The sequence below is a fragment of the Oreochromis niloticus genome, linkage group LG9 (assembly GCF_001858045.2).
Source record: "Oreochromis niloticus isolate F11D_XX linkage group LG9, O_niloticus_UMD_NMBU, whole genome shotgun sequence".
Classification (NCBI taxonomy): domain Eukaryota; kingdom Metazoa; phylum Chordata; class Actinopteri; order Cichliformes; family Cichlidae; genus Oreochromis; species Oreochromis niloticus.
This window is the reverse complement of record NC_031974.2, coordinates 21055991-21079982: the sequence shown is the minus strand read 5'-3', so window position 1 is coordinate 21079982 and position 23992 is coordinate 21055991. Positions and strand designations below refer to the sequence as shown.

Genomic DNA, 23992 nt, shown 5'->3' with positions numbered 1-23992 from the left:
CATCGTGAATACTCGTGCATCTGTTGGTGGGAAAACGGTCGAGGGCCATGATGTGTGGAAACGAGGGGTTTGCTCACCACTGGTAGCCATGCCTCGGAGGGATTTGAATCCCTCGCGGAGAGCTGCGTGGATTAGCTCATTCGCTATCTGCTAAGCCTGCAACAACTGAGAGCCACTTCTTCTGCTAATAAAGCATTCCCGCTATGCCATCAGTATGGAGGAGTGCTTCAAATCAGAATAAGGTGCTTGGTTTGCCCCTGCGGGTTTTAGGATGGAGCATAAACATAAAGTGCCACTTGTGCAAAACAAGGACAGTTTATTAGGAGGCCCACAGTTCACAGAACGAGGCTATGAGACATCTTCAAGGAATGATTGTGCCATTGTAAAAATCACTGGATTTTATAACGAGCGGTCGTAATGTGTGTGCTCATGAGCAGAAGAGAGAGGTGACTGAAAGAGAGAGAAAATTAATGAGAGTGAAGAGCTTCCTGGGACTCTGACCAAGGCCGATCAAAGCAAACACACATTTATTTATCAGCATGCAGCATGCACACTAAATGCATATATTTCCTTGGGCGTGCTCCCAGCTGTACATCCTGTATGACTCATTTGATTGGGTGTTGAGTCTAAATGACCCCTATCTTAAAAAAATGATCAGTGATGATCACAGAAGGGCAGCTAGATCTGAACTTTACCTCACATACATCCTTTAAAAAGCTGGTTTTAACTATGCTAGCAGCATGGAGGAATGCATCACTGGTCCATATTGTTGGCCTTGACAAGCATTTTTGTGCAGACATCAAACCCCAAATCTGATCGACTCTATCTGTAACACATAGGTGGAGTTTGAAAGCTCTGGATTGGGATGACTTCTGAAGTAATTAGCATTCTCATTAGCAAAAAAGCGTTAGCATGCTAGTGAGTTTGGTTACCAGGTTTAACCCGGGTTCTCTGAATAGTGAGTGAGGTCTATTTCCAGAGGGTGCTTCACCAGAGGGTGAGCATCCATTGCAGAGTCAATAACTGCAATGCTTTTGGCTTTTAGTTCAACAGAGCTGAGAGCATTATTGTGACTCAATTAAACATATTTTTTAAGCATTTGTGGTTTGTTTATGACAGAAACAGACTTAAATATAGTTTCATTACCTGAAAGTCTGGGTTGGGGTTTGGGTAGGGCAGCCAGGCCGACCTTGAGTTCTCCTGATACTTGAAGGGCCCGTTGAAAGCCTGTGATATGGCACTGAGATTGAAGGCACACACTGCAGAGGCAGCAATGCTGTTTCTGAATGTCAGGAAGATAAAAAAGGCAGGAAGAATCCAACAGAGGATGATGAGAGAATGGAAAGGATGAATGTTGAGACAGAGAGAAACAGAAGTAAGTGTTAGAATAACCAAAATCAAAAAAGGGGCACTATACTGCAAGCAGAAATCTGTTCAGCATTTCTTGGTATTTGTAAAGCTGACCTCTTTATGTCTGCACTGCTCACAAACAACACAAATCAAACACTGACAGACAGACAGACGCAGACGCCGGGGTAAGTGATGGTCATTATTGGAATATAAATCCAGCAATGGGACACAATTAAGCTGTTCGCCTTGTCTGATTAACTGTACAGATCTCATGCTTGAAATACAGCTTTGACTTTTTAAGCTGTCAGTTTCAACAAGTACCGGTCTCCTCCCTCGGACGAGAAAGTAAAGAATGAGAGTATTAACTCTCAACTCAAACAGTGAGAGTTGGGCGGTGTGAATTATAATCCAGTGCAGCTGTTCATTAAACTCTGTGCCTGCAGGGGGAAATGTTTCCAATACCCTTCAAAAGACTTCTTTTTCAGCAATGTGAAGGCACTGACCATAAAGAATTGATTACTCAGCTTTTAATAATGGCCTGTGTGTGCACGTGTGGGCGCACAGGTGTGTTTGTGTGTATGAGCGAGGTAGGAGAAAGAAAGAAAGATGGCGAGACAAAAAGAGGGAAAGGGTTTTGATGTTTACGACAACAAAAAAATAATAGTTTTCATTATACTCCCATATACCTAATACAGTGTGGAGCGAGATGATAAGCTTCTTTTGTGGGGAATAAATGGGAGATAGCTGCTGCAATTTGCAGCCCTCTTTGTAGATAACTTGGGCTATAAGGATGACAATTTCTAGACAATAATATGGTTATACAACACTCAATTATATACACTTACTGCATAAAATATAACAAAGATATGTCCTGTTTTGTCCTCTATTATATTGTAAGATCTTTACCTTCAAATTTAAAATACCTTGACTGTGAACCAGCTATATGTATAACCAAATTTAATAGCATGTTCATACAGAATTTGCCATTTAAAGTGAACTAATATTAATGTGAAAAACATTAAAACAAAAATATAATATTTTAAAAGAATAACCTAATAAATACTGAATAAACAACTGAATTATTCCGAGTAGTCATGATGTCAAAGACCAAGGAAAATAAATTAAAATGAACAATTTGTGAATGATTTGAAACAAACAAACAAACAAATTTGAAGAAACATTTTTAAGATCACTTTTCTAGGTTTCTGATTTTTCTTTTTTGCTGGAAAATTCAGTCTGACACTAGAAGTAGTTCTCAAATCAAGTCGTTCCAGACTTTCACTTGCCTTTTTAAAAGTATACTTAAAGTGTGTTTTGTTGGCAGCACACAGTAAAAAGTTTAGTAAGTCAGCATCTGATCTGCACACAGAAACCTGAACTTTTTTTTTTTTTTTAAACTTGTACAACAATATATGTACAGCTACAGAGTTTTAAAAATCATTTTCTTGCTGCTGTCCGATGAAAATCACTGAACTACTGTTACCTGGCATCAATATCAGTGTTGTAAAGTAACGCACGTGTTACATTTTTCTTGTTTCTACAAAGAACTCTTCTTTCATCTGACTTCAATGGCAGTGATCCTCCACTACGTGCGTGCCAGCATTTTTGTTTCTTATATGCAAAATGTTATGAATTAAAGCCAAAAAAATATGTTGAATTTTACTTTACCATATTCACTAAACTAAGACTATCCCTTCATCCATAAATCCATTCTTTTCCGCCTTATCCTTATTAGAGCAGCAGAGAGTTGGAGCCTATCCCAGCAGGCATAGGGTAAGGGTACACCCTAGGCAGGTCACGAGTCTGTCGCAGGTCTAATACTGAGACCGGCAACCACTTATGCTCATACCTATGGCCAATTTAGAATCACCAAGTAACCTAACTTTATGCATGTCTTTGGACTGTGCAAGGAAGCCAAGGTGCCCTGAGGGAAACCACAGAGGTATAGGTACTACCATGTCATCATTTTAAGTTATTGCAGTCTCAATATAGACGTAACAGACTTTTATTGTGAAAGGAAGGGACAGGAAGAGGCCTTTTGGCGTGTTTCTGGTATGGATTAGGCAATGCCAATGGGGGACACAGGTTCTTAGCAGGAGGAGGATGTCTAGTCAGGTAGCTAGCATTAGCCACATGATACTTGCCACATGAGATCAGAAAGCTTGAGGTATAGCGACAGTAGCCAAAATATCTGGGTTTTGCTAATTTTCTGTGGATGGAACAATAAATATTAAGTTTTATGTCACTCACACATTAGTAGTAAAAATGCCATAGAGCAGCTCCAGCTCAGGCAAGTAGAAAGTTCCCTGCAGCTCGTTGTAGTTGAAGGGGATTTCTCCTGGTCTTGAGCAGTTCAGCCTGGCCTTCATGAAGGTTGTCCACGTGTCCTCCAGGAGGAAGCGGCCACCGATGTCATTCTTACACACGCGCCCGGCGCGGGAAAACACCGTCCGACCACAGTCGTGCTCCACTGCATTTTCCCGGAAGAAGAAGTATGTGAAGTTGCCAATATCGTAGGATGAGACAAAATTCGGCTCTGTTGAAGCAAAGGTTACAAGAGAGGAGGGGAATGAACGGGAGGCGGCATGTCAGAAAGAGAAAGAAGACATAGAAAGAAAAATTGAAGGATGCCAAAAGAAAGATAAAGTGCAGAGAAAAGGAGAAAAAATACAGAAAGAAAACTATTTAAGGTTGTGGGAGTAAGACGGAGTGGGAGAGCGAACGGGGTATGTGCTATGACTGATTGACTCGCAGTGTGTGCGAGCACTCAGCCCACACAACAGCAGGTGATCAGGATTAATAACTACAGGCTATGTTATTAATGGCGTTGTGTTGTAATAAGAAAACTCATTTTTCACTCCCCAAACCTAAAGGTTAGGATGAGAAATGACCAAAACAGGTGTAGCGTAATAGCTTCACCCTATCTGAAACGCACGACCTCCACGACACTGTCACGGCTACAGCGTTCATCTTTATGTATGACATTATTGGATTTAAACCGCACACTTTATTCTCACTGACAGTGATTTAATTCAGGTTTAAATGAAAGTTACCCCCTCCCCAGCACCTCCTCGTTTCAACTCTTTTCTCCTCTGCACCTTTGGAGGGCAGTGTGGAAAAAAATCAATTCGCCATAAAATTAGTTATTAAACCATCTCCCAGAAGGTTGCTGCCAAGCAATGTATGTGGTAGTTTTTAATTTATTTTTTCAATTTAACTTAAATGTGAATCAGATAAAAGTCACTTGCTGACAAGATAGTGATTGACCTGCTCCTCTGTAGGCTGGACACCTTAAGCACTCTGAAGTCGCCCAGTCTGCACTGAGGAGGTCTCTGCTTGAAGTCAGCCTGAACGTTCAGGGGAAAAGACATTGATTTTTTATTTTTTTTATTTTTTGGATGAATTCACAATTTTATGCCCCACCTAGACGGTAAATATAAAGATTTTCTAGTTGCTTAGTAAGTTAAGAATTAATTGTTTTTTAAGGTGAAATGCAGCAGAACAATTATGAGGGGAGGATCTTCTTTTCTCACCATTCGCCACACAGCATTGCGCAGCACATTTAAGGTGGAAGATAATCTTTCAACAGAGACAGATTCCAACTCCCATGCTACATAAGCATCTGCCAAGCTCAAGCATCCTCGAAGTCACAAATTGAAGCCCCGGCAGCTGCAGTGCTAATGTTCGATAGCTGCGCGGGGAGAAAGCAAAAAAGAAAGCAAATCCTCCCGTTGTGTTTCTCTCCATTCGAAATGGCCATTTATCTTTATGTAACAACTTTTTACATAGATTTGCATAAAATGTAGCATTCATTTGAACTTTGGCAGCTCCCCACCGTTGAGCCACTTGGAGTTGTACTGGGCAGTGCGCAGCGGTGGCAAGCCGCCCAGGCTGCGGTAAATGGCGGGGTCTCGCCCAGAGAAGTCCATGGCAGTGGCGGCGTACAGCTCCCCGCTGGAGGTGATGAGGGCGGTGGAGTTGTGGAGGGGATTGTAGGGACACCGAGCCATTCCGCTAATCTGATCGTGGATCTCTGTCAGATTAGTCAACTGCAACACAGAGAGAGAAGACAATGAAGGCGAGGAGACTAAAGAGGAAACAAACAGCGAGTGGCTGGAAACAGACGCTCCATACGTACTACTAAAAGAAGCTTATTTTGATTGTTAGCATGAGTATCCCATGAGTTAAGCCAAAGCAATGAAAAGAAACACTCGTGGGAATAAGAGTTGTTTTCTTCACACAAATGATTATTTTTTGAAAACCTGCATAAAAATATAGGACATAGTATCAAAGGGCAGCATTGAAATTCAAACTGGAGGAGTCTGGTAATGTTTTGTTTGTTCCTGCCAATATGCAAATGCTACAAACTGAAAAAAATGGAAAAAAATACTTCCTCTCATTATGTTTTGTTTGGTTTACATCTACTGAGAAACACACACATAGATCTATTCGAGCAAAACCTTCAGGAGCAGCAAGAACACATTTAGAATCATTAGCAACGTAAAACACAGCAACACAGCAGCTGTTTCAAGTCCAATGTTAAGAAACCACCTGTTATAAAACCAATAAAATTCCTAAACAGGCTTCTTAAATCAAGTTACTCTTGGCAGCATTGTTTAGTTGGTTTGGTTTCTGATGTCTCTACAGGACAAGCAGCTGTTTTTCTGGCTGTAGCGCTGTTATACCACAACTTTAAGAAGCCCTTCTGAGCTCAAAAAGAGGCTTGATGTGAGATGCAGTCTTCTGTTGCATATTGCCTTTGAATATGAAGCCAAATCCAACTCCCCGCTTTTTTAAAAATACTTTACAGCATGACCCCGGCTTAGCACTGACACACTGCTCTGGTTGCTCCTCCAAAAAAAAAGGAGAAGAAGCACAGGCCATAGCTCAGAGACACAGCCTGGAATACCAAAAAAGTAGTAATGCCATTTTTAAATCCAAGATGTAATTATATTTTATGGTGCAAAAGTAAACACAGTATACGGGGATTAGCTCATGGTTCGTGCTCCCATCCAAGTTCATCTGAGTTCTGAGGGGGCACAAAAAATGCATGACGCAAAATGACTGCACTAATCTCAGGTTTAGAAATGCGCAAAGGATAATTAAAATTATTCTATTTGCAATTACTTTTCTATCAAACAGCCTCGTTCCACATTTATGACTCTATCCACTCCAAGTGACAGTGCAAAGTCTCAAACGCTTCAAATGCTCCCCTTGCTTTTCTCACGTTTTCACCAGCTGAACAATCTGTGCATTCCTTCCCTTATTCCATAACGAGCCAGCCGACTTCTGCCGCCAATTTCCCGGAGCTGGTCAATTTGGATCAAGAGTTCTGTTCATTCCTGCCACCCCTGTTCCGCCCAAACCACAACAGACAGAGCGGCCCTGTCTAATCTCTGCCAGGCCGAGATGAAAGCCTCCTATTGACTGGACTCGTTCTGTGGGCCGGAATAGTCATTGTGAGGTCAATCGGGCCATTTAGAAAACCAAGAGCAGCAGTGATAAATAGAACGCAGTGCATCCGTCGCATTTTGAGGAAGTGAAGTGACAGTTGTCTCTATGGTGGACCCGGCAGCTGCGAGAACAGGGCGCTGAAGTGACTCTGAATGCTCCTGATAGAGACGATGCAGAAAGAGACAGCTCACAGTGGAAGACAGATCACTGCGAGTGCCAGCGGGATGCTGTGTATGGTGCTACTGAGAAGCCGTTGAGAGAATTTTAAACTACCCACTATAGCAAGAAGTCTAGCCGCGAGCCCTATGTCTGATCCAAGATGCGCTAGTGGACAGAGTTGTCAACGGTAATCCTCTAAGAGACACGGGGAATATCACTTTATATGACACATCCAGTGCCTATCTGTCAAGTAACCATGAACAGAAGGCGAAGCTCCTTCTCATCCTGTGCTGCAGCATGAGTTATAGTCTATAATCTAATCTATTCCCAACTAGGACCACTATAACAACGTAAAACAGAGACATAAATAAAGAGAGAAAGTCAGTCAAAAAACTCAAATGGTTAACAGCATTTAATCATCCGTCTCCCAGCGCTTATTAAACCATTAATATTCTCCTCATTCTCTGTTCATCACCACAGCTGATAGTAAATCTGTCCGAGCGTGATTCCGTCGCCGTTGCTGTTCCCAACTCGTGTTTCACATTAACGGACGTTCAGTGGGTAAATATGACAGCGCCTGATGAAATACTGCTATAATAATGCCATGGCATTTCAACTATATGTATTTTCACAGCGGTAAACAGTCATTATGAGCTAGTGACCTTTGGATTCAGTGCTTTTGGACAAAAACAAATGTCATCATAATAGTAAGCTCCTGCCTCCTCCTCCTCTAAACGCACAACAGAACGAGAGCTAGATATCTATGCTATTGCATATTGCTGTTCTAAGGTAAGAACAATACTCTAACATTTTAAACGCTGCTCGATACTTAACATCAGTGAGCATTTGTCACCACCACCAACAAAAAAAAAGGTTCTCAGCTGACACGTCAGTTACCAAGAAACATGGTTATTAGTGCTGCTTTTATAATAAAAGTGAAAGGGCTGCAGCCACTTGCAAACCGGTGGTTACTTCACGAGAAAAATATTGGGTTGCTCTACTGTGTCAAGAGCCTGCTGAAACACAATAGCAATTCAAAATGAAAAGTCCAGCTAAACATCCTTTAAAACACGGGATTAAGAGCTGCAGGGAATTTGAGTTAGGAGGAGAGAGAGAGGAGCGAAAACCTTGCGTCACGCTAGAAAGAAATATAGAAGACGAAAAGACAATGTGATGTGCTAGAAAGGTGCAAAGTAATTGCCGTGACTCATGAAGAAGGACAAAGCAGAACAGATGAGACAGGGAGTCTGTTTACTTGCAGGCCAGCACCATGATTTTCAGGAGTAATGAGCTTAAGGCAATGTTTTGATTACGATGCTTAACAAGTCTGAGGTAACACGACATCCAAAATAAGAGAGCTTAATAAGATTTATTTTGTAATTAGTCTACATCCCAGAGTGCAAAACAGGAGGCAAGAAAAGCCACAGGAGCTTGTACAGAGAATCCTGTGATATTAAGATCTCAATCATACCTTGATTAAATGTGTTTATCAACCTTGACCTTTCTTTCTGACGACATCCACCAATCAATCAGTCTTAATATTTTGAATATTTGCAGGCTTATTAAAAAACAACGACTTTCAGGGATGCTCGAGAGAACAACTAAACTGGCAACTCGAAACTCAACATGAAAGTGAGACATACCTACTCACAAATATAATTGTACAGCTAATGATGCTTCATCAAGACCCCTTGGTATCACATTTTAACAAACCCAATATCCCTTTTTGGTATGATTTTTCAAAATGCAGGCTAGCCTAGTACCTAAAGACGGGGTATATAAAAAGGATAGACAAAGATTTCCATAAGCAGGCTGGAGGAGTAATAAAAACCCGAGACATTCATCTAGAAGAGTCTTTGTTGCGTAAGACTTACCAAAGCTATGATCTAACCAAGGCATCTTATTGGACCACTAAGACCTCTTTCTTTTAACCACCATCCAATCCACAGGCATGAACTACATTGGATCTACATTGTCACTTTTACCTATGAACCCATGAGCTGTGGGGAATAACTGAAAGAACAAGATCGGGAACACAAGCGGTGGCTTCCTCCAAAGGCTGGCTGGGCTCAGTCTTAAACTTAAGGAAAGGAGAAAAGTGACATTCAGAATGAAAAATGAAAATCCTTCAGATTACATCTCTCAGCTAACTTGGCAACACATTGGTATTGCTTTGTAAGAGCTGGAGGAGGGGAGAAGGAAGCCTAGACATCTCTGGTTAGACTGCTGCTCCCCTTGAACCCAGCAGAAAATGGATGAATGGATGGATGGACTGCTAGCTTATTGAACAACAGCCCTCTGATATTATTGCATGAAGACGTAGCAACACTGAAAAGACTACATTTTATTCCACATGAATTAATCTTTTCTTTTGCAGGCGCGTGTATGTGTTATGTCGTAATACTCACTACCAGTGTAATATAAAACTGAAAAAATAGGTGACGAGCAAAAATACTAGCAGACTATCACTCTTGAAGGATTAACGTAACATATTAATAATATAACAACTTCACTTGAATTAACACTATCAGGGATATAGTAGATATAAATGATATAAGTGATATAAATGATAAGACTCTGTGTGAAAGTTAAGGTCAAAATAACACAGCGTTGTAGAAGCCAAGACAAATTCTGGCATTGTTCATACCGTTCGGTTGGTGCAGATGGGGGTGAAGGCATTGGTTCCACATGTAAACAGCCTGTTCCCATTTACCAGTAGCACCCTGATGTAGTTCTGGCACTCCTCCTGTGGAAACACACCAGCAAACACACATATCGGAGTTAGCAGTTAGCAGCAGTGCCATTATCTATCCACTGACAAGCAACAGCATCAGGCAGAGACAAAATTACACTTTATGCCAATAAATGAGAAAAACACCTGCAACCACGGGAGGCCTACTCTGAAACGTGGGCAAGCTAGACAGAGTCAAATCAAGGCTAATGCCCACATGGTTTAGCCAAGTCACATCTTAATTCAACAGGGGCTGGATTTGGAGAGGGATCTGAATAAAGTGAAGAACAGATAAATGTAACGGCTGTGGGAGAGTATCACTCAGGATTGGTTTAGAAAATAGCTTTGTCTCTGTTGATTGGTCAAAAAGTGAAATATAAAGTGTAGACTCTCATACACTCTATTTAATCATCCTTTCTTTTAGCCAGCTCTCTACATTAATCAATTCAAACTACCTTCCCCTAAATTATGGTGAAGTACATGTTCATAGCTCCTTTCTTGGCTCAGTCCTCCTCTGAGGTTTTGGCCCGGGTTTCTAACAAAACCACTCAGCACTTGGTTAAAAGCGCACAAATAAAGTGGGACCGATGCATTGAGTGATTGATTGAAAGAATGATTGTCGTTGAAAGTCATGAACTCTGAATATAACGGTCCGGCTTCCACAAAGCCTTTCTGGCGATTTCCATCAGCAGGAGTCATTTTGTAGTAAATGTTACAGCAGGAGTCAGTATTCATGTCAGAGAGCGGCATTTGTTTTTGTCCTAGGACAAGGTAATAAACTCATAGGGTCTCCTCCATCTGAAAGGGGCCATAGCTGGGTTGGTGAGGCCCCTCATAGAAATTTAAAACCTTGTAAATCTGCTATTGTCTGAGCCACTTGAAGTGCCCAGGGCAACCCTAACTCCCCCTCTCGAGGGTCTGATTTAGGAGTGGAGGGCATCACAGCGAGGATGGAAGGAAGGAGGGTAAGGACTTTTATTTCCCCCTATCAAGATGAAGGCTGACTCGTAAAACAACTCGTTTCCTGGTGCTAAGTATGTGTGTATGTGTTTATTCGCGTGTACGAGCAGTCGCACCTAATGTCATGCGTGCCTATATATCTGTGCTGTTTGTGCAGCTCGTTACGCACTGTATACCCGCATGCGCACGTGTGGGTGGAGGAACAGGCGTGGGTTGTGAAGGGGCCTGTATAATTCAATCCTTCGCTGCAGTTTGTTTCTAGAGTAAATACCAGCATATTTAATATTTGCCCAGCCTCACAGTCTTGACTTGTTTATGAAAACTTCCTGACAAATGTTCTGCGTCCATACTGTAATACAGAGACTGCTGCGCTTGGCTCTCACATTATAAAACAAAACAGAAGCCGCAATCAAGTCCTGTCAAGTCAATTTAAGTCTCCTTTCTTTTCCCAGCTGGAATAAATCAAATACACAAAAGAAGAGCGGATGCGTGCATTAAGAAAACCCCCCCCAAACAATCACTTGTAAATTCACTCAAAGCACAGGGACGGTGTCTGTGTAATAGCTTAAGCGATGGTATATTGCTCCGCATTGAGCTAGGTAATAAACCATCGAAAGCCCTGTCAGCTGCCGGAGAATAAAGACTTTTAATGCTATTCTTAGTGTACATCACAGGAGCTGATCCTCAGAAGGGAACAGTGAGCAAAACAATTCATCCTTGCCAAACAGCAGTGACTCTCAAGGACTGAGGTAGCTTTGGTCTGTAATTCACAACAGCTATCTTGTGCTGGCCAGCCAGTGCATGCCTATTATGGGTCCCTAACCACCTTTCACAGGAGGATAAATACACAGTAGTGCGCGCACACACACACACACACACACACACACACACACACACACACACACACACACACACACACACACACACACACACACACACACACAGATCAGGGCTGGGCAGTTCACCTACAAGTCAAGTTTAGGCTCTAAACCATCTGTTTTGTAGGGGAATATGCCAGCTAACCACGTACAAAAACATACACTGCACAGAATGAAACAATAGGAACTCCCTTTGCATAAATAGGGGGTTAAGGTGTGGTGGGAAAGTCTTTACTTTACATTAAGTTGATCTGAATTGTCTTTGAGGTATATCCCATATACAAAGCAGGGATTCCCCATGTGTCCATATGTTAAAACCACATGAAAAGCCCCGCGTTGCTTTCAAACCTCATTATGTTTCATCATAACTTGACATTTTTCCTTTGTGTTCTTTGAAACCGATCAACTGTTTCTGTAAAGACAAAAAGGCTGGTAGATCCATGATTAGTGTCTTTAGAAGATTTCTTTCCTTTTTTTTTTTTTAAGCTTTCAAGTCAAAGCTATTATACAGCACTGATGTGCTGGTGGGAACATCTGGGCACTTCATTTCCTCCAGTGAACAGCATTCATTCAGGTGTTATTTTTGTGGATTACCAAACCCGCAGGAAAAAGGTTGAGGAAACATGAAAGCTGCGGGCTTGTAATTTAGAAAGTCTTTCAGCAAATGCTGGAGGATTGCATTTTCGTTAGTAATCGGCTATTTTTTTGTTACTCTAACAAAACATTGTGGGAAATTCCATGAATTTTCACATTTATATCAGTTCTGGTGCACAAACGTGTGCAAGAAAACAACCGAGCCGATGTCGTCCGGGTTTTAAGTATGCTAGGGTTGATTTGGAAATATGTATGCATGTAATATTTCCAAATTTTATAATTAAAAATTGCTTTAAATAACCCTTAAAGTGACTTCATCAAAACCAGCAGTTAACTGCAAAGTAGCAAGCGAGCCGAGTTCACTGAAAAATACACTGAAACTTGTATTTTTTTTCTGTTCAATTTAGTGACAAGTGTCCGATAAAGCACAATTACAGTTCAGCCATCGCCTCAACTCACCTCAGACTTTCCACGGCTGAAGCAGGCTCCCTTGGTGAATTCGTCGCAGTGCCACTCAGCCTCCTGCAGAGAAAAAGAAAAGCTGTGTAAGGCTACCAATAAACCATCAAGAAGTAGCAAACACTGGGCGCCATGTCATCATCATGAAGCACTTTGAAAAGCACTCACTGAGCCCAAACAAAACAATGCCCAGCTCTAAGCCATGGGCATGATTCCCACCTTTTTGAAGTCAGTTTGATGTTTGGTGACTAGCTCGGCAATACAAATGCCACAGAAGACAAGAAAACACATTTAGAAAATCAAATAGAAAAGCATACAGCATACAGCGATCGACTTGGGTGGGAAGGATGGATTCAAACAGAGGCGAAAATTAATTTGACATCACATCTCCACTGTACTCTCAGAGGCGCACACACGTTCTCGCACGCTCTTACGACACACACACACACACATTTATAAGCCCTGTTAAATACAGACATGGAATCCAATTAAGGTGGATAGCAAGCAGAGACCCCCAAAAAATGAGACGCAAGAGCGTGCAAGCCGAATGTCAATTTGATTTATGTGTGAGGGAAAAGGAGGGATCTTAAGACGTAACAGGCGAGTCCCTAGAGTAGGGTGTCAACGTGATTTACATGTGAGGGAGAAACAGAGGGACGCCTCTGACATTTTAAGGCGGCAGGAGGAAGAATAAGAAGATAAAGCCGACTTTGTCTCCGAGGGTGAAGACACCAACGTGCTCCACTTTCTACCTTTTAATTTCCTCGTAACCTCTGGGGAAGGGGGCTTCCTCATTGATAAAAATTCTCTATTCATGAAATGCCTGCTGGCCTTGGGAGGGCAGTAGGCCACTAAGACGCTCGCACTTGTGACAGGCGGAATTAGCCGCCACTGCCACGAGCTCTGCATGACTGGCAGAGACACGAATACTTAAAAGAAAAATTGGCTGGTGAAAAAATACGCTTAACGCCGAGTCACAAAAAGTCTCCAAAAGTGAGACTATTTAACTTCCGTTTTTTTTTGCCCACAGCTGTACAACTTTCCTGCAGTAATAACCTGGAAAGTAGCCAGAGGTGCAGTACTTCTCTCTGTGGGAATATAGTAAATATCGCTAACTGACAGAGAATATTAGATTTCACCTTGGTATCAGGACTGTTTTATGCCAGGACAAGAGGGGGAACGAAAGCTGAACACCCCTCAGCATTTAGTAGAACTTCTTTCATTTCTTCTTTCGAAGGCGGTGGAAGTTTACGCTGCGTTTTATGACAACAGCTTTTGTTTTCTGCTTCAGTGACCTTTGGGAGCCATAGAAACACCTAAATGTGTACACAGTTCAGTAACAGGGAGGAGGGACTTAAAGGAAGGCAAGCGCTCAGCGTGTGTGCTGCAATTCGGGGAGGATAAGATATGGGACATTAATGGACGCTGGCTTCTCTCTGTCTCTTGTGTGTCAGTTCCATTCCAGGCCAAAGCTGGCTATTCTGGGGCTGTGCATCCATCCACTACACAAACCACACACATCAGCACAAACAGCACAGCCTGCACACACAGCACCACTGCTGGTCCCAGCTGAATTCAATGTGGGTGCTGAAAGCGCTGAGAGCGCTTTCGCTAATCGCATGGGGGGGTAAAGAAAAACCGTTAATGGCTTGAAACCTTACTCACAAGCTTTCAGCGTAAAAAAGTCAGTCATAGTACGAGGCAAAATTACAACTTGAAATCACATTAGTGGGAGCAAAGTGGTTCTTTTTGTCATCACGGGGCAATCATGTGATTTATCGTCATTCGGGGTGGTGCAGAACATATTTGTGGAATAATACATATTCTCATTTCATATTTAAGACATCAACTTTACAGCTACTGAAGTAGGTGATGTCCACGAGCAAGTTAAGTGGCGATATGCTGACATCACAGACTGCTAACGCCACCTAATCTGACTGCCCAGGCTCAAATGGTCCAGAGTGGAGAACAGAATCACAGCTGAGCAAAGCAAGCGCCAGTGTCATTAAGAAACATTAAAAGCTCATTAGAATGCTATTGTTCAGCCCCTGTGCCTCCAAGATGAATCTGTCTTAAACTGAAATATGTCTGGAATGTGCTGTCATTAAGTAATAATAATTCTTGGCTTTATCAGAGGAAGCTGCTTCACACAAGTCTTTTCTGTGCCTTTGTCACCTAGAGGGAACTAGAATAAAGACATAGAGGGGAAACAAAGAAGATAAGACAGAAAGAGAGGGCCAGGATTAAATTTAGCGACACAAAAAGCTGGTGATTTAGCCCAAAACGGAAAATACACCATATGGGACTGAAGTAATAGCTCAAAAGAAATATTGATTTTTTTTGTATCACAATACATAGATTTTGAAGAATAGTAATGGTTTGCTATTTATTTTGATAGGTTTTCTGTTTGAGTGGGAGTTAAAACATTTTACTTTCAATGTATCCAAACTGTTTTACTCTGAGGTAGAACTGAAAGTCGACAGCACACGTGAAACATCACAAATCGTCCCTCACTGATATTTAAAGGCAATGTGACACATGTGAGGATAGTAGATCAGAGTTGCTCAGTATTGTGGGATCATGTGACCCACACAGTCCCAAAAAATGCCAACGCCACTTCTGAAGTAAAAAACAAAGAAGTGAAAGCGACAAAGAAATGCAGCCACCTGAGGTAGGCTCGTAATGACTAGACTAGAGTGCAGAGCAGGGGTGCGCAATTCATTTTCCCAAAGGGCCACTTGAGAAACAGGGACCCTGGAGGAGGGCTGTACCAATAAGTTGAACTAAATTCTGCACATTATTCCTTTAATCTCTTTTAGAAACTTATCGATTTGCTACCAATAAGAGTAGATGTTACAATTCGGCAATGGAAATGTGCAATAGGCATGAAATATTTCATTAGCATTCCCATGTTGTCCCATTTCAGCTCCAGGATATCCAAGCATAAAGTTACCTCAATAAACAAGTAGTCCCTTTCACTGAGTGCATTGCTGCCAGCCCCTCTGGAATCTCAAACTCTTACGTTATTTCAAGCTAAGCAACTGGGAGGTACGGCCGACATCACAACTCTTGTAAAGCACTATGGAGAAACAATCAAAACCGTCCAGACTGTTTTTCCAGAGTGAAAGTGCGTTTACTTACCGCACACACACACACTCACACACACACAAACACACACACAAACACACACACACACACACACACACACGTAATAAATTAAAAAAGAAATGAACAAGCAGTTTCCTTTAAAATGTGTATCTGATTTCCCACAAAATTGCAAAAACCAGCGAGCAGTTCTCTGATAGGGAGTTTATCAATGAACGCTTCGTGTCTAAAATGTGACTGTATAATTCGTATTTTATTGCACCTAAGATTAAAAATAAACAAACCAATACACAACAACAGTGTTTGAGGCTGTGTGGATGGAATCAACCAGATCATACACACATTTTCTGGAAATGTAGAAAAATTCACATTTTCTGAGTCAAAATTTACTCAGCTGTTTGTGATATATTAGGTTATATAATTCCCAGAACTTGCCTTGTTTTTGTATCTTGGATACTTGGAAGGTGCTGTACATGTAAAGGCTAAAATTCTCCTTTCTGCAGCAAAGATCACCAAAAACTGGTTTAAGACAAAGGCACCAGGAATGAAGCAGTGGGTAGGATATTATGGAGATGGAGAACTTTACATATAAACTGAAGTGACTGTATGATGTATACTTAGTTGTAGTGCCGGGTTTTCAAAGGAAAAAAAATCGAAATAACCCCTCCATCATTGGTCATTCTTAGTTAACAGTACATATTTTGATGGGTATTATAGAAGGCCTTTTTTAAGATATACTCCCTCCCTATACAGCAAAAATAAAACTAATAAGCCTAACAGCCAGAAAGGAGTTCACAGTGTTTATGACATCCACACAGAATGCAGCAAGATACTGGAGAGATACTGTCAGCACAGAAAAGACAGGCCGCATTAATCATGAAATGTTTATTATGTTTTCATCTGGTCCAATTTGTCTCGTTGGTGGGTGAGAAACAGCGGAACTGCTCAACTGATCATTTGGTGGTCGGGGGATCATTTGCTCTGCTTTCCTTTCTGTAAAAGTCATCGCACACCACTGACTCAGACCAATAATTATTTTAGAAAATCTGTGAAAAAGTTAATTATATCCTACTTTCTATTTGTATAGACACAACAGGAGGCCAAACAAGAGGTCTTGAACGCACACGCTGCCAAATAGCTCAGCTGTAAAGAGAAGCTTGTGCTTATTGTCAACAGGTCTAAACACAGCTGTTTGGAACCAGCATGAGTCACTGCAGTACTAGCTCAAGTTAGCTTGACAGATCTATAGCTGCTTGAAATGTTAGCGGTCCGCTCAATATTTTTACTCTTTTCTTTTCTAAATATATTGGCTGGAGAAAATTTCTGGATAATTTGTACGACTGCGCCTGTTTGTTGTCACATTTTAGTTATTTTAAGCATCACTGCAACCATCTTCTAGTGCTCAGCGAAAACTTGATGGACAGTTTTATTTTTACCAAAGCGGCTAAAAAATAGGAAAATTAAAATAGACTGGAATAGTATGTTAAGTAACATAAAATGTGATTACGATGCAGAAATTCAGAGTTAGGCAGAGAGAATTTACCAGTCATTTGTTGCTTCAGGGAAGAAATGAAAGCAGTGGAGAAGAAAAAAAAATGTTATTTTCCTCGCGTCCACCCTCTATCCTGCCCCCTGTAATGGGTGCAGTCCTTAGAGATGAACCATTGTGCCCAAGCCTCTCCTCAGCCCTCACACTGAGGGGCTATTGTTAGGTGTGGTGGGTGCAGGAGAGATACAAAGGGGGAGAGTAGGCAGGGAGGGACGCGGACAACGACCGAGGAAAGGACAGAAAAGGGAAAATAAGGGACAAATAGACTGGGGGGGGGGGGGGGGGGGACAACAAAGCGAAAACAGAGTCCAACTTAGGAGTCAGCCAGAACAAGGCAGACTGTGTGGGCTGAGTGAGGTAGTCAGTGAGATGGAGGAGGGAGTGAGGAGCTGAATTCCAAAACAGCAGTTTCCAGACATGATATTGAATATATTTTGCATAAAGAGGGTCCAGAGAACACACTCGCTGCTGACAGCTGTCTAGCTTTGTGAAATGACTAGCTGTGCGCCTCATTACAAGGGGACGGCGGGTTGAGAGTAAGAGCTGGACAAATCCTGTGGGGGGAAATCTAATCTGGCTTATGAATATCTGATATTACCTTCTGATGTGCTGGCACAGTATTTACTATTCACACTGATGTCTGCTGATGTAAGCTGCTGAAAGATTTACACTCGAAATTGGTCTTGATGTCATGCCTCCGCCGACGTGTAGGTCTGTGTCTCTACTCATACCATCGTGACACCTTAAACGGATGAGTCCGTGTAGAAGAGACCCCCTGCTACTGTCTGCCTTTTACAATATACTCACATCTATTATGGTTGAACATGCCATCGCGTCCATGATATCACTGTACGTGTCTGCATCTCCAGTTGCAATCGTGCATTTTGGTCTATGCATTTAAACGGCCAAGTTAGCGTTCAACTGAGTGAATTAGAAATGCTTCCAGAGCTATGAAGGACAGTTTCTGTTAGCTACTGATTAGCAGGGCTAATTGTTTGGCTGATGCAGTGTAATTACAAGAGACAAGCCCGTGATATACGACACGCAAAAGTGGAAAAAGGCCTTTTTTAAAAAAAAAATTAAAAAGAGAGGGACGGGGTGGGGGACAATACAAGAGGAAGCAAAGAAAAATAAAAGCACAATATACATCTCAACAGCATACAGTGTCTGTTGCCAAGGGAAACTGTTATGGATAGTGTTTTCCTGTGCCAGTGCAGGAGGACAAGAGAGAGGCTGGAGTGAATTTCCACTATTTTCTCCTCCTCGCCTGTATTGAATCATGAACAATACCACTGATCCTCCTCATCCCAGTGCTTATTGACTAATGCTGTGCCTCGGTTTTTCTGTTGAAACTCAGGCTCATCTTCTGCATCTTATTCCGATTTAGCATGGAAGCAGGATCCTGATATTGGATTGTACAGGCCAAGTGTGTGTGTACGTTTAGCTTTTATTCCTTCCCCTGGTAATTTCTTCTTACATTAGCACCTTTGTTTATGTGAATTCAATAGACTCTTATCACTGAATGCAAATGAGACACTTTGGATCCTTTCGGTTCATGCTTTTAAGGATCAGCATGGAAGTTAGCAGTGGTTTATTAGCCCAAGTAAAGAAGTAAAGACGTTGCTAAAAATGGGCACGCTGATATTATTTGGTGAGCTCACGTGCAGACAGAAAAACAAGCAATTAATCTGAGCTGGCAACATAGTTAGCAATGGCAGTGCCAGCATTGATTTGCTTTTCCTAAGCCTGGCAGTAGCTGATCTCAGGATATGAATGATAAACAGGGCAGAAGGACAATACTGAATGGAGATGACATGTAATGTGCAATTTACTGTAAATGGAGGAAGGAAATTGTGCTTCGTTGGGTCGTTTAAAGCTAATTGTTTGTCTGTGGAAGCTCTAAATGTCTCAGTAGTTGCACATGCTGCACAGTTACGTTCCTGTCTTCTTCTTCTTCTTCTATTTTTTTTCGACTCTGCTGCACAAGTTTTGAAAGTGGAGCAAGGAGAAAAGTATCCACCTTTTGTTCTTGACAGTGTTTTCCAGATCAGTGAGGATGAGGGTAGAGGTTGACAGGGAGAGGAAAGCCTCTTCAGGCTGCTGAGACACAGCAGGAAAAAAAACTTTAAGTACGAGATATTAACTCCAATCAAGGTCATCGCGAGGGCTGACGCATGTTTTGATGACTGACTCTTCCCACTTCAACCCCAAACTGCCACTTGGTTTGAGCACAGGTTAGAAAGTTAATGTGATGTGAAATATTTTCTTCTCTTTATGATTCTTTAAGTGTGCCTCTGTCTTGTAAACACCTTTTATAGCTTTCCTCAGGGAGTGACACAGTTTACACTCCTAAGACCAAATCTTTAAGGTCTTCTTAGAAAACACACACTTCACAGATGGATTCGCATCCACTATTTTTTTTAAACTAAAGTCCGTTTTCTCTCCAGCTTGTGATGCTGTTGCCCTTTTTTCTGGTTTTTATTACCTCCAAACAAGGAGCCAATTTACTGAGGAGATTATGGTTGCTGGGGCTCAGGGTCGATCAATCTCCTTGTCTCATCTCGATATGTGCAACAGACAGGCAGTGTTTAGCTACCAGTCCAAGTGTCTGTGCTTTCAACCCCCCCACACCCTTCCTAATACAACAGTAAGACTACCAGATATTCACAGTTCATTTTCTGCCTCTTGAAAAGCTTGAAAGCAAGTTATCACACTGCATCCAAGGGCAGGAGAGGTAGGCTGGATTAATCTTTGCCTTAAAGAAAACCTTAGTGTCTGTTTTTTATTTTGTCCTCCCCAGAAAAGTTTCATGCATGATGAGATCAGTCATCGATCATAAGGTAATTATCCCCAACTCTTTAGCGTATTACAGGCTGTTTGTATTACAGGAGCTTTAAACCTTGTGCTCTGTCAAATCATACACAGCCTCCTTCTTAACACTGCCAACCATGCAAGAACAAATCACTGCCATCGGGCATTATCTGACAGGGCTGATACATGGGGATGGGGTGAAATCACAAAGACAGGCGTAGGTGTAGCTTTTAGCTTGATTTCCTCCTGCAGCAGAGAGAGAGAGAGAGAGAGAGAGAGAAGCTCATGCAACTCTCTTGAACCTTGGTGCAACCGTAATAAAATGCACAGGACTACTAACAAGTGTTTGTGCTCAAACTTTCTTTGTTGGCTCTGCCACCTTCAGCGCCATGTTCCCCAGTAAATCTATTTGATCAATCAGCAATGCGTGTAATGTGAGTGGAGCAACAGCGCCAAAGGGGAAATTCATTCAAAGCTTTCATATCCAACAACAATAAGAATGAGAAATATATGTAAACCCAGACGCAGAGGCAACCAAATCTCTGTGCATTTAATCTCCTGTTTCATGCTTGGATGAAAAAAAAGGAAGGAAAGAAAGACGCTTCAAGGAGGTGAAAGGAATAATTCCCCCTTTCCTCCTTAAATTCCACCACTTGGATATATATTTATGCTTGACTTTATGGCTTTGGCATGGTTAAATGCAAAACTGGGACTAGTGTGCAGGTCAGCTTAAACCGGCCCAAGGCCTTGGCAGGGATTACCAGATCCTATTCTCTCATAAGAAGACATCTTGGAGATGCGGGGTAGATTGGCTCAGTGGAATCTCCTTGCTGATTCTGCAACACCAGTCGAGCACGGGGATGAAAAAAAGAAGGGGAGGATAGCTGGGTGCACGGATGCCACAGAGCAACTTTAAAAAGCGTCGGAGTCCCAGCGAGCGGCCACAAAAGACCGGCTCTGCGTGAATCCTCGTCTCTCTCCGCGGGGTTTTTTTTTTCTGCTTTCTTCCCTCGCTGTCTGTGTGCTGTCTCACTGCTCCCTGATTCCTTTGTGCGTTCTACCCTCCACTCCCTCCTGCCTAACAAATTCAGCCTCGCTTCTTATTTCTTCTGTCCATTTTCCTCATTTTCCCCTTCCAGTCAGATCTATGTCAACAACGCTCCCTCCATCCTCTATTCTCCTGTTCTACCCAGCCGTTCTTGCTCCCCTGATTCTCTTTCTCTCCATCCTCATCCTCTCCCCTGGTTTTCTAGAGTGTAAATGGCAAACATAAAGAGTTGTCTAAGCATCAAAGAAGGCTTGCTGTTACCACCTGCAAATAAAGCCCTCAAAGTGTCAGTGTTTGTATGGTAACTCAGTGGGTCACAAAATTGGCTTGCTCCACAGGTGGGGATATGTGGGCTCATAGAAGAGAGGAAAAAAAGAAAGTGAAATGAGAGGATGTTGGGGAAAAAATTTGCAACAACATGTGGGAAAGGCAGGGTGAAAAAACTACGTTGCCACCTCGCGTGCACAGTTATTTATACATATTTCGTGCAACACGCGCACGAGATGTTAGGACACTTTGATTTCTGTTCGCCATTTCAAATCATTTGTAGTATCACATTAAAGAAATTGCAGAAGATCTTTTAAAAGCTTAGACATGTGGCAAAGTACAGCTTCAAATTTCACAAACACCTTCAAATTGGATTTCAGCAAGGAGGATATTAACACAGACTACACTTCCTATCAACACTCTTTGATTCCCTGCGAGTATCAACCCACGGCGCCGTCAACCGAGCCCACTGGAGCTCCACCGGGTTGTGAAGTTGTTGTGACATGTGAAACGGTAAACCGTTTTGCTGTAACCGCTTTAAGTTTGGCGTGCTAAAATTAGCGCAGTGTTTGTTGAAGGGAGAATCATACGAGCAGACAGAGTTAATACGTATTCGCCTAGAAAACTGGGTGAGTGAGACTCAGAAAACGGCAGCGGGAGACAGAATTAGCACTCACCTGGATCAGTGTCAGGTCTTCAAGATTGAGTCTGAAGAGGTGATTTCTGTGAAAAGAAGGGAAGGTGTGAGTTGATGGAGCCCTTTAATGCATTGAAAGCAAGAAAAAAAGGTGTGAGGATCAGACAACAGGTCAAAACTGCACTGTTATTAAAAGGTTTTTCCATTTCAATTCTAAGATTTTACTTATCGGGACATAATAAGAAAATATGTGCTTAACAGGCTCTAGAATGATTTAAACACAACTTCAGATGAACAACACTTGACATTTCACACTGTGTCAATATTTATTTTGCAAAAATTAAGCCAAAATGCACAAGCAATTAGTGAAAAACCGGGTACACCTCATGCAATAACTTGTTATGACTTTATCAGTCTCTCACATTGTTGTGGAGGAATTTTGGTCCACTCTTCTTTACAGCATTGCATTGAGGTTTCTTGGCATTAATTTATGCACAGCTCTCTTAAGGTCTCATCAATCAGGTTGCGGTCTAGACTTTAACTGGACCATCGCAGCAGCGTAATTCTTTTCTCTTTCAGGCATTCTGTAGATTTGCTTGAGATCATTGTCCTGTTGCATGGCCTAATATTGGCCAAGCTTTAGCTGTTGGACTGTAGAATACTTTGGTGTACAGAGGAGTTCACAGTTGACTTAATGACCTAAAGGTGCCCAGGTCCTGTGGCTACAAAACAAGCTCAAATCCTCATACTTCCCTCAGTTGGCATGAAGTATTTGTGCTGGTTTGCTGTGTTTGCTTTTGGCCAAACATCTCCACTTTGGTCTCATCTGTTCATTGTTCCAGAAGTCTTGTGGTTCGTTCAAATGCAACTTTGCAAACCTTAGCTTCCATGCCATTTTTAGAGGTAAGAGGGTTTTTCCTGGCAAACCGTCCAAACAAACCCTTCTTGTTCAGCCTTTTCCTGATTGTAATGTCATGAACTTTAACATTTTACATGCTAACTGAGGCCTGTAGAGTCTGAAATATACCTCTTGGGCTTTTTGCAGTTTCTCTGAACTGTGTTGAACATTTTTCACTTGTGAATAATCTTTCTCACTGTAGAGTGATGGACTTCAAATTGGAAATGGCTTTATAACCCTTCTCAGATTGATGGGCAGCAACAGTTTCTTCTATAAGATCATTGCTGTTATCTTTCTTCCTTTGTTAGCACAAACCTGACTCAAACAAATTGTAAAAACTGCTAGAGATTAGTGATTAATTAATCAACTGCATCTGATTAGCAGTACCTACGGCTTACCCTTCCTACACTCTTCAGTCTTATGAAAGTAGTAAAAGAATACTTGATATTTTGGCTTAGTTTATGTTGAAAAAAGAAAATATAGTGTATTATATATGTCATATGTTGTTGTTCATCTGATTTTAGAATTTGGTAAGAACCGAACAATTTATTTTTATTATTTTATTGTTATTCCTGATATGTAAAACCTCAAATTTAGAAGAGGATGTGCTTTCTTTTTCATATGCCTGTTTCACTGTAACTAGTTATGTAGCTTCAATCCACGAAGCTCAAGCGAGGATGAGAAGCAGGCTACAGACTTCAGACAGCCTCAGTCCTCTCCAGCGCCACTCCCTCATTTTTACTCTTATTTTTTGGGAAACTTGCTCTCATCGCACTGACCTTTGTCGAATTCAGTTCCACATATGCAGCAGTATAATACGGGAATTGTAAATAGACTTTGTTGTGTAAAATTGGTGAAGTTCCCCTTTAAAAATGCCACATCTGAAGCTTCTAAAGTTCCCGCGGTCGGAGTTAAAATGAATCTTTTCATAGGTGGCACAAGGAATTGTAAGAGCGTAGTCAGGGTATTGAAATGAACTGTATTCAACGGATGGCTGAATTCAACGACTGCAGCAAATGATGGACCTCTAGGTTTCTCCAACCCATAATTAGGACACCAAAAAAAGACTAGATAAAGTATAGCTAAAAGGTT

At 41.7% G+C, this 23992-nt stretch overlaps 1 protein-coding gene across 5 annotated transcripts in view; it reads right to left on the bottom strand.

Moving 5' to 3' along the window:
• The window catches only part of sema5a (sema domain, seven thrombospondin repeats (type 1 and type 1-like), transmembrane domain (TM) and short cytoplasmic domain, (semaphorin) 5A), a 140738-nt gene that overhangs the window by 61288 nt on the left and 55458 nt on the right, over window positions 1–23992 (bottom strand). For all 5 annotated transcript variants that reach the window (XR_269493.4, XR_002063341.2, XM_025910406.1 and 2 more), the window contains 6 exons: window positions 22043–22088; window positions 12586–12648; window positions 9611–9709; window positions 5186–5399; window positions 3601–3886; window positions 1147–1282 (listed from right to left, as the gene is read on the bottom strand). Coding sequence is in view for 3 of the 5 variants with exons in the window: in XM_025910406.1 (XP_025766191.1) it covers window positions 1147–1282; window positions 3601–3886; window positions 5186–5399; window positions 9611–9709; window positions 12586–12648; window positions 22043–22088 (844 nt within the window). In the remaining 2 variants the exon portion in view is untranslated. The remainder of the gene's footprint in view (window positions 1–1146; window positions 1283–3600; window positions 3887–5185; window positions 5400–9610; window positions 9710–12585; window positions 12649–22042; window positions 22089–23992) is intronic.